Below are 11,599 nucleotides of genomic sequence, written 5' to 3' on the forward strand. Positions count from 1 at the left end.
CTTCCTCCTGTTGAATCCTGAGTGTCTCCAGGGCTAGCAACTCTGCAACCTTTCCATGTAACTCGTTCCCGCTCTTAATCCCCCATGGGATTAATCGCCCACCCCCATGGTGAAAAACTATCCACGGCATATGCAAAAACATTTGTTAGACCAAAACAAAACATAATTCAAAGTCTGAGTATAAGCAAAGGGCAAATTTGTAACAAAACCCAGGGAAAAAAACATATGATCTGATCACAATTACTACTAGCCACAAGCAGTGCGTTTCCTGGGCAATGCAAATGTCACCAGCAGCATGAATCACCTGGAAGAACAAAAGACCACCTTACTTTTGAATTTTGATGATTAATACCTATGGGACTCTACATTTCATCTGAAGCTGACAAAATATACTTTATAAATATTTATATAGCATGTATCAGATCCTCTGACTTTTTATTTCACAAAGCACAAATAACATTCATATATCCACAGGTTTATGGATTACCTCTCCTGGAGACATAATTTAAATACTAATTTTAAATGTCAGCTTCTGACAAAGAACTGTTTGAATGATCTGTAAGTGGAATGAGTTGCAGTAAATATTAATGAATTAGTACAATTACTTTTAGTTAGCAAAAGGGGAATTTCACTTACCTTGCTCAGTATGTTTTTTTTAATTAATAGGCTTTCGTCTCGTAGACGAGCAAGACAAATTTCTATTGTTACATACAGATTAGAGGTGTAAACACTCAACGCTTCCCACAACAACTGACTTCAGAATAGATTCTGAATATCATCTCAAAAAAGCATTCAAAGAGCCAGTGTGACAGAGCACTACTGCCCCCTGATGTGCCAGGCCACAAAAGCTGCTCTGTATCAGCATTTCATGTCTTTCCTGGAAAAATTCAAGTTATTATATCCATGAATTATTGAAAAAAGAAATGAAAAAATTTCTATGAGAAATAAAGTCAATCATTAAGAACATACACGCTAAATTCGTGCCAACTTTCTTCGCAAAAAGCACAGACAAGTTTGGGGAGAAAAAAAAGCATCTAGTATTTCCGATTTTCAGACAACTTAATACTTAGTGCTTGAAGAGATCATGAAGATGCAAAATACATCTCAAAAATTATGTTACCACACTTCCTTCAGTATGTTAGCATATATTAGCCAATTTTAAAACTATTCTGTACTAGGGTGTAATCATTCAGAAAAAAAAAAAAAAAAACCACGTAGTGACCTTCACACCAACGCAGATCTTTAAATTCTGGTCTCTGTAGTGTGACATCATCAGTCGGTTTCTCTTGTTGCACTATTCTATCTAAATGCCATTTGCAAGTCTATCTAGCATGGTAATTATTGCAAACTAATTCTGACCTTGATGACAAATTATACCCACAAGAAGAAATAGAGAGAAACAATCAGAAAAATCCACTTGCTGAATTCTGTTTGTAATGGAAAAAGACAAACTCTCTGTATCATGCGAAAGTGACATTTTTTCCCTCCCTTTTTTTTTTAAATTGTTTTGCCACAGGACTGAGTCCATACACAGCGCTGTCCAGTGCAGCTTGGACATAAAATACTGTCTGGTTTCTGTATCTGCATGTCAAATATGCAGATTGCAGTGAACTCATGGGGAGAAAAAAACAAAACAAAAAACCAAAAACACCAACCAAACAAACTGCTACAAGTCCTGGGGAGAAGCACAAACATAAGCTGTGTATTCTCTTTTATTGTACCATAAATCAGAAATTCCACTCACATTAGTAAAATTAGTGTGATTTAAATGCAGTGCTAAAGCAGAACTGAGTTCTGATTTTTCCCCTCATCTTTTATACCAACTTTTCCATTGATAAACCTTCTAATAGACACCACAGAAGGAAAGCCTTCAATTGCCATTAGCTAGATAAGGTTAAAAGCAACTCACGTTTAATTTAAAACATGATAGCGAAGGAAAGATACAGATTTTATGAATAAAAAATTGTATTATTTAGTGGGTTTGGGCACTGAAACACTACTGGTTACTAAAATCCTTGAACTTAAAACTTCACCTTAAAAACTGCCAACTGCTGGCTTTCTGTGGCCTTGCGTACTGTGTTAGCATTCATATAAATATATTATTAGCAGAGGAAGGTTGCAAGTGGTGAGTAATATCTTACATAACTACACACACGGTAGAAGGCTGCAAGCTACCAGGCAATAAAAGTATGAGAAGTACCAATCACACGCTATGTGACAAAAATAAATTATCTACAAAGATATTTTTGAGATCTAAAACAACCATATTCCATGATATTTTCTCTATTACCCTACAGCCCAAAAAAGCTAGCAGTAGTTCATCTCTCACCTCTCAGTCTACCCAATATGTACGCTATTACATCCATATTCCACAATTCCAAGCGCTTACAATTTTTTGAAATGCAAAAATAAAACCAGTGGGGAGACTAACAATAATCAAGAGTTCCAACTGATGCTTCAGAGCTTTGGCCACAAGGCCATCACTACAACTCACTCCACTTCTGCCAAGCACGTACTTCTTACCTTCGAATCTTCATTGCTCACTCCTAGCTCTAGCACAGCTTGAGGAGACTTCAGCTTTGCTTGCATGGACTCCGCCATTTGCAGATTAAGCTGCCATCCAATTGTTTCAAGCTATAAAACACAAATTTAGACTACAATCAGTTGGTACAGAAGCACTCAGGTCAACTTTCGATGCTGTGGATGGTCTGTGTCAGCGAACACATTGTCAGTCTCTTCAAATGTTAAGCATTTTTTTATACAAAGCATATTCTGCACATTCTCCTGGGCTCTAAGAGAGATTTGCTTCTCTCTTTTGCCAAATTTCTCGGTTCAAACTGCCTGTGACCACCCAAAATAAAACAACTTCCTATGCCTCAGATCTGCTGGAGCCAATCCATAAAGCACAGCTAAGGATCCAAGACAAGGTAGTTTCCTCCTCCTTGTGGAAGTTTATCAACAAAGTTGCAGATTCAATTTTATTTCATATTACCAATATATTTCAAATTACCAATAAACAGTAAACCAGCACAAATGGTAATTTCTTAATCAACAGATCTACTCATCTGTGTTCTACCATTTACGGATGTTAATGACAGAAGTAATTCTGTGCTTTTTAAATTGTTCCTACTGAAGAGCCAAAAACCAGCTAAGCATGTGAGCAACAGAATTTTTAATAGAAAGCTATACAAAAATACATTTCACATTGCATTTTAATCATTAATCTAAAATGATATTCAAATATTATCAAGCTACAGCTCCCACATAAATGAAGTATGCAACGGCAAAACTACCTGGCCTTGTTGAATAAAGGAAAGCAGAAATATAAAGTCTTACCATCTGGCAAATTCATTTGGATACAATTTTTTTTTAATCTAGTGTCGCCCTTCTCCTAAGTAAATATTGTGGCTGACTTGGTAAAAGTGAAAGCATGCCACATCTCAGTTAATCTCTTATGAGTCCAACAATTCAGCTAAAACTGTCAACAGCACAAAGCCATCTCAGCGGCGCTGTACAGCAGAGAAGCCAATACATGCCCTGACTCCTACAGTGACAGCAATCTCTAGATGAAAGACAGGAGAGAAGGTGAGTGCCAGAAACATCTTCCATTGGCATAGCTCAAAGACAGAGCTTCCAAAATTTATTGTAGCTATGCCGTTTACATTTACACATGTAACATTTCCATTACACATGTAAATATACATTTACATAGTGTATGTTATATTGCATTTCTTCTTATATTGCACCAACATCATACCAATTATGCAAGGAACACTGAAAGCCATATGACTAAGCATACTGAAAGGAAAATTGTGTATCACAACCTGTTAACCACCACTGCCAGCCCAAGATGGTTGGAGAGTTTAACCAAACAAAGTTAATGGAGAGACACAGACAGTTTCAGGCTGACTTTGTGTACAGCTATGGGAGCAAGACAACAGGAAGAACTTGAGCAGGTCAGGTGCAGCCTGTCAGTGCTCTGCAGTAAATGCCCCTATACAGGCTTCATTCTGTGGTAAAAGTAAGGAAGATGACATAATAAAATTAAAAAATCAGGGAGAGCACACATACAGCACAAATGGTCATAGGTGAACCACTGTAAATCTGGTCTACCTCATTTTGTGGGAAGCATAGCTTCAGTAACAGTATGACCACAGCCTATGAACTAAAGATGCTTTAAAAGACAAGTTTTATAAACTGTAAAAGCAGCTTAATTTTTAATCATAATCCTCTGTTTTGATTTCCTCTAATACCTGTTTATATCTTGATGAAAATAACAAGGCACTGCCCATTCCATCAAAAAATAAAGCACCATCCGAAGTGGATTCTGTGTATGTGCTCTAGTCAGTCACACTAATGGACAAGTCTGCTAAGCTCCTGTGCTGGCCAGTATCTGGAACTGTCAGCAAAGTATACCAGAATGGCATCACTGGACATTTTTTTTCTCCCCCCCCCCCCCAAAAAAAAAAAAAATTCAGGTAAAGATTTACCTCTGGTTCTCTCAGAAGCATAAAGATCTTAGCATCTTGCCTTACTCTAGGTTTTAGATCAAGAAAGTTCTGTTCAGTTAAAGAATACTATCAAAATTTATAGTGGTCAACAGAGAAGGACCAATACACTGACTTATGGGCTAGTGGTGGGAGCTCCCTGAGATGTGCTACAGGGAACAGTACCACTTATTTTGATAAAACACCTAACCACAAAGTTCAAACACGAGAGACAGTGATCAAGAACTGCAATGCAATGGCTCTTCCTACCACAGTCATTAAGACTCAAGGCCCACATTCCTCAATTTAGAAAGGACATTCTATCCGTTAATTAAAGAGTTTATTACAGTGGTAAGGAAATCAAGCCTTAGACAGATAGGCAATTTATCCAGGATTATAAAACAATGCCACTTGAGACAAGAACAGTATCCTACGAAGCCTGACTTTCAAGACCGTTCTAAAGCTGTTAAACAGAGTACTGTACGTATCACGAAAAACAAAGTAGCAGAAGTAAAGAAATTAAAATTTGTGTCTTCTATTTCACTTTTAATACACACCTGACTTGGACTGATGTAGATGACTCAGAACAAATACAATACATGTGGCAGCACAGTGTCCTGAGTTTATAGCCGACCAGCAGTTGTAACGCTTTTTTAATACTGATTTACCTTAAAATTACTTTGTTTGCCTGTATAATTCATGTGTCATTTTTGTCTTAAATACAGCTGCTTGAGAACAATTTTTGATTAACAAATAGCATGCCTAAGGCATCAAAATGATCTGACTATTTTATTGAAGAAAATGTAACATGTATATGGCTATGGTCATGTTTACTTAGAAGATATTCAACATTCTGAAATATCAATTAAGTGTTTGAGAGTGGTGACATGTTTCTGCACAACTTCTGTGTCAAGGCACAGTATTTAGTAGTCTGGAAGTGGTACATATTTTAGGGCAAATTTTTTAAAAAATTGAAGGACTACAAAATTATTTTCAATTCTGACATAAAACTTGTTATAGAAAACAAAACATTGGGAGAGACTATATGGTGCCAGATTCTGTGATATATTACCTTAAAAGCATTTACTGGGAAGGGGGAAAAAGTATTTCTCCATACCTACCATAAAAATAAAGCCATGGTTTTAGTTACTGTAGACCTTTAGCTTCTTTTTACAATTTCTTATCAGCAGTTTAAAAACGTGCAAGCTGCCTTGCAAAACAAAACCAATACTAAGCACTTACGAAAATGCTTCTGACCTGCTCTGTGAACCCTGTGGAAAATGATTCAGGGCAGCAAAGGCAGGAGGAAGCTTTCGACAACCCCTGTAATTCTCAGTTCCCAGGCCCATTTTGCTCCACTGGGGCTTCTAAAGACATGCCATGACATTGGGACTAACAGGCATGGAAGAACCCATGTAATTCTCCCTTCCAGCACTCACTCAGTACGAGCTATAGAAAAGATAAGGTATTGTACTTGCTAAACAACCTCAGTAGCCCCTACAAACACAATTTTTCATTGGCCATCTATGCCTGTCCCAGAGGCAGATCCAAACTAGAGAGCTGCCAGTTCCCCTAATATGACAGGATCTGACTCTTCTTCTGGAGATCACTAACACCTTTAAAGTACATAAATACGTCATCTCTGATCTGTCTATGAGGTCCACAGCCATTTTTCCTCCAGTGTAAAACACAGGAGCTTCCAACTCGTGCTCACTGTCCTGCCTACTACTGTCCACACTACATAGTAGCATGTAGTGTTTTGCATATTAGGATATGATCATTTGCAATCTAACACAACTGCAGTAAAACATTCGGGTGAAAGTCACCCTCTGCAAAAGCCCACGTGCACTAAATGTCAAGTCAGCTTTCACAGCTTATCTCATATGAACTTTAAGTACCATCTCCAATCAAATAAATAGCCAAAATTAACATCTGCAGAATCTACCACTTTCTTCATCACTTACATCCCTTATGTTTTTACAAACTATCGTGTCTTTCTCACATATTTTAACTGAAGTTCCTTATTTTCACTTTTGACTGCTCATAAACATTACTACAAATTAAACCAAAATTGAGAAGAAACTCAAGAAATCAGATAATAATTGCAAGTTTCTATATTAGTTGTCAAAAAAATCAAAATACTCCTTTCTCAACTATGTAAAGATATTTATCTTACACTCTTTAATGAGAAATCAAATAGATGTTCTTTGGCAAAGAAATTCAGGCTACAAATGTCAAGGAGAAAACAATCTTCTCAGCTACTCAAGAAGCAGTCTATCAGACTCAAAAATTAAAGACTAGAATGAAAGCAGGTTGGATGCAGAACAGGCCTGCTGTAGGGCTCCAGCCTTAAGGTCCAAGAACAGATACAAACTAAGAAACTCATCCTGAACAAACTTTTGGCAAGGATCTTAATTTAAGAAATGAAAATAAGTGGGAAAATTGTGAAAAAAGAGAAAACTAAAAGTGAAAACAGAATTTCAGAAAATACCAAAGCACCTAAAATGCCTCCCCTAGTACTTTCAACTTCAGCCATGAAAATTTCTGGAGCAGGGTCCAGTATTTTTAAAGAAGGAAAGAGAAAAAGGTCTTTAAACGCTCAGAGAGTACCAATGCAGGGAAAGGGCATTTTCTTCCTCTTTTTTGGGGGGGACTTGAGTGATATACTGAGAACACGTCTCCTGCCTGTCTCTACACCAATGAAGACTGGAAGCTTGTTTTAATTTTAAATGCAAAAGTGCAATTTTCATATAAATTACCTGCTTCTAGAAGGTAAAGCTTTCAGCATGTCATCTAATATCATAATGAATCATTACAGGAACTACAGAAAATCAGTATTACTGCCTTCAGAACTCACTGACATGGTGCAAACAGCTTACTACTTACCAGAGTGCAAGCAGGATGTCATAACAGCATGCCAACCACTATTTCTCCCTCCTGGGTAATCCAGGATTGGCATCTATTTGTCCCTTACAAAGTGTGTAAGCATTGACCTCAGAGAAAGTAGGAGTGAGTAAACAAAGCACTGAACCCTCAAGAATTACAGTATGGAAACACTGTTTGAACTCATAATATTAACATGCCTGAGGTTTTTCTAACCACCACGCATTCAGACAGTTATGAAATAGCCAATCACTTTACAGATCAAATTTAATGTAGTACAAAGATCCCATTAATTCCTGCAGATTCTTGCACTCCATTCTCTTGGTAAGATTTGCTTGTTTTTAGAACACCTAGTTTTCCTTAACAGAATAAAATATTACGTACTTCACTTCTGTGTAATACTAAAACACAAAATCATAGTCTTCAGCTAAAAGAGAGAATAATTATATTATATTCAGAACACATACATGATTCAGAACATGTAGGCAGCTGCAATTAATCAGCATTATAGGTTATTATATTATAGGTTAAATCATATTTAACAAGCTACTACAGATGAACTGGATACAAGAAAGATTAGTAAGATCCTGGCATAACCATTAGCAGCCTCTCAGACAAAAAAAAATGACCATATGCATTTCTACAGGGAGAGGGAGAAATGTTGATTAGCATTTAGCAAAGAGCAAGAAAAAGAATTCTCAAAATCAGTTTAATTTTAAAAGTTTCATTTTAAAACATCCAAAAACATACTTCTGGGCTGAACTTGTTAAAAAGTCTGATGGGCAGAGAATGGAGAAGCAGTTCTAAATTAGTAGCAGTGTTCTGTACTTTTACATTTACAGGGAAAACTTATGAATGCCCTGGTTGGGAAAGGAACACATAGCATAAGCAAACTAATATATGCAATTTGTGAAGTCCATTACTACAAGAAATGTTTTCAGTATTGCCAAATGGTAATTAGTAGAAAAAAATTATAACATTACCACTATATTTGGTAATGTTTGAAAATCAACTATATAACACAATCTTTCAATTGGGTATTTCTCCAGTTGTCTTTGGGTTACGTTTAGTTTGTCTGTTTGGACTTTTTTTTTTTTTACAGCAACAAAACCCCCCAATAATGTGTGCCTTTTTAGAGAGCAAAAGGTTTTCATTACCCTGAAGCTGCTAAGGGTTAGAAGCTTTCCAGCATGAGTTATGAGAATTTTAATGCAAATTGTGCTCATAATCCACAGTGAGAATTAAAACACAGTAAGAGTAACATTGAGAATAACTAGGTCACATGTTGTGAATATTGAGAGGAAGAACATGTACTATGGAAATTATGGTATGATACTAAATCTTATTTACCTAGTTCATAATGCATGTACCAGTTCAGCTGAATTGGCCTCTAGTGGCATTACTTACAAGCACAGCTGAAAACAAATCTTAACATCCTTTCTGAAAACTCCAATCTTGTCACAAAACTGAATGCTTCTAATACTACTACCTCTTGTGGTGCTGAAGCACTTGATTAATATGGACGTTGCTGTTCTTGCCTGACAGCAGCAGAGAATGCTGGGTTAGACTTGCACAGCTGAGAACGAACATGCAAGTCTCCTGACTTGGAGTCAATACTCAAAAAGCCACTTCAGGGTAGTTTAAGTGCATCTGTAGTTACTTTCCTTCATAGGCAGTCTGATTAGTTTGAGAACAGGCTGAAGTAGTGTAAGAGACTTTCATTTTTGTGAGGTTTTTAAAAACTACATAATAGAAATAGAATGCCAAAAGAAACTTCCTACTGACTCATTCTTTACAAGTATCACAGAAAATAGTCTTCCCATAGGCAGAAGCCTAACACACTATTTCAGGAAACATAGGACAGTTACAGTAATACAGAAATTAGTTTCATGCTCCACTGCTATACAGGCTAATCCACTTGATTTTCAAACACTTCAATCTTTATTTTGAGAAGTCACTGAGTTCAAAATGATCTGGTATTTGGAATAACTTAAACATTACCGCATGTGATATTATGCCTTTCGTATACCGACAAAAAAAAAAAATCTGCATGCATGTTTCCATAAAGCTTATTCTGTAAAAAAAACCAAAATAACGTGCAAGTGTAATGGCACTATCTTTCAGTTACACCCTCATCTATTTCTACTGAATGCAGTGTATCTGTAAAAGCACTGTATCAGTTTACACTAATCTTGGAGATAAGTTCAGCTTATCCATCAATGCTGGCATGTTTGTTTAGTTAAAAGGCTACTTTATTTCACAGTCTAAAGTAAATATTGGTAACTTATGAGGCCAAAGTCTAAGCTTCTACTAAGACAGTGTTAAGACTGACTAACACGATAGGACAGTGCATAAGAGGGGGACAAAAACGCAGCCTTCAGTCCGCTCTTGAGGAATTAGATTTAAGACAGATGGAGAAATAAGGTTCAAGAACTACCCTCAAATAGCACCAGTGTGAGCAAAACCTATTACATACTCTAAAGATGGAGCCTGAGAAATTAAAAAACTGCACTATATGAATTCTGCCTGCAGTAATGGGCAATAAAATTAACACTATCTCAGCAGAGGTACCTCAGAAAAGAACCTGTTCTGTTCCTAAAGGCAACAGTTACAGAGAGAAAAAATTAAATCTTGTTTTAGCAAATAAAAAACAGAATTTTGACTTTTTAACTCAGATACTAACTCACTCATTTCAGGTATCTTTCCCTCCAAAGTGAGAGGAAATCTTAAAGATTAAAACACTTCCTAGAACAATCTGAAGGAGTGTTTTATGTAATTTAAAACATCCATAGTATTACTCTCACTGAAGCTGTTATGAACAGTGAAGTGAGAGATAATGAGATATGAAAGGTATCTTCAGCAAATCTTTTTCTGTTATTCCTACAGTAGTGTATAACACACTGACACAAAACATTTCAGAATGTTTTCCAACTAACAAAATATTTTGAGGAAATAAGCAATGTATAACATAAGAATTTTTCCAGTCCAAATCTTTCACTTACAATACACTTATTTCAGTTATTCTAACTGTCCCAGGTTCAGCTAGAATAGTGTTAATTTCCACAGCCAGGATAGCTAGACCAAACTAGCCAATGGGATATTCGATACCATAGTGACATAATGCCCAGTGTGTATAATATATACACACAATGTGTATATACACACACGCATATATATAAGGCCAGGCCCAGGGCACAGGAATTTCAAAAGGTGGTGTAGCTCAGGCCAGGGCTCGCAGTGTCTGAACATTGTATATCACTCACTTCATTCCTGTTTCCTCTCTCTTTGTGCTGTTTCAAGGAAACTCTCCCTATCTTAACCCACTCAGCTTCACCTCTCATTTTCCTACCCCCAGAGTGTAGGAGGGAGAGAGTGGCTGTGTGATGCTCTAGTTTGCTAGCTGGGTTCAAACCACACACTAACCAAGTAACATAGAGGAAAACGAGCACGGCTATCCTTTCACTTAGTTTTATTCTTGAAAGAGTTAACTCCTGTAGATCCTCTGCTGAAGACCAAGTACTTCTCATTTCATTGTAGAAAGTCAGCATACTCACGTTTGAAAGTTTGGGGATCCCCTCACCTTTAAACCATCAAATTAGACAAAATGTACTACGTCATAGAATACCTTTCATTTAAAGAAAGTACTGCAATACATATATATGGTTTTAATAAATTAACTACCAGTTTTGTATGGACAGGAGATGACTTAAGGTGAATAACATGTTAAGAAAAGCATTGGTCTGCAATGCACTACTCTAACTTCAGAACTGTGTAATCACACCAACATAAAACTAGAGCAAACCATTAAGTTTGCTCTCTAAAATTTACAGCTTAATGTGTCAGTTCCACTCTTCATCAGTGTACTCAGCATTGCATAATCAAAACTCCATAACATATAGGAAAATGTCAATTTTGTCTGCTGTGATGATGAAGATAATTTAGATAAGAGGCCAAGAGAAGGATGACAAAATTCGTCTGTGAGCTTCTTTAAAAACTCCCCGTCTGCTTAAGAAAATTAACAGTGCAGAGGAGACACCCACAGGATGAAGCCAAAAGTGTACTCAACATAGCAAACAAATATTAAAACAGAAAAAAAGGTGCACAATTTTAAGAGGAAGACACTACTTGCCAATCATCACACATAAAGTCTTCATCACAGGGATACTGTGTAATCAGGAAGAGAGTGTTTCCTTTAAGATAAGCTCCAAATCAAACATCAGTTTCCTGCT

At 36.6% G+C, this 11,599-nt stretch overlaps 1 protein-coding gene across 1 annotated transcript in view; it reads right to left on the reverse strand.

Moving 5' to 3' along the window:
• Nucleotides 1-1,776: 1,776 nt before the first annotated feature.
• Nucleotides 1,777-11,599, reverse strand: part of COMMD10 (COMM domain containing 10) — a gene marked incomplete at its 5' end in the record, with an annotated part of 20,851 nt that continues 11,028 nt past the window's right edge. Inside the window, 2 exons of the mRNA XM_010138342.1 lie at nt 1,777-1,884; nt 2,524-2,634. Coding sequence (XP_010136644.1) covers nt 1,777-1,884; nt 2,524-2,634 — 219 coding nt within the window. The remainder of the gene's footprint in view (nt 1,885-2,523; nt 2,635-11,599) is intronic.

Source organism: Buceros rhinoceros, unplaced genomic scaffold (assembly GCF_000710305.1).
Source record: "Buceros rhinoceros silvestris isolate BGI_N320 unplaced genomic scaffold, ASM71030v1 scaffold4406, whole genome shotgun sequence".
Taxonomy (NCBI): domain Eukaryota; kingdom Metazoa; phylum Chordata; class Aves; order Bucerotiformes; family Bucerotidae; genus Buceros; species Buceros rhinoceros.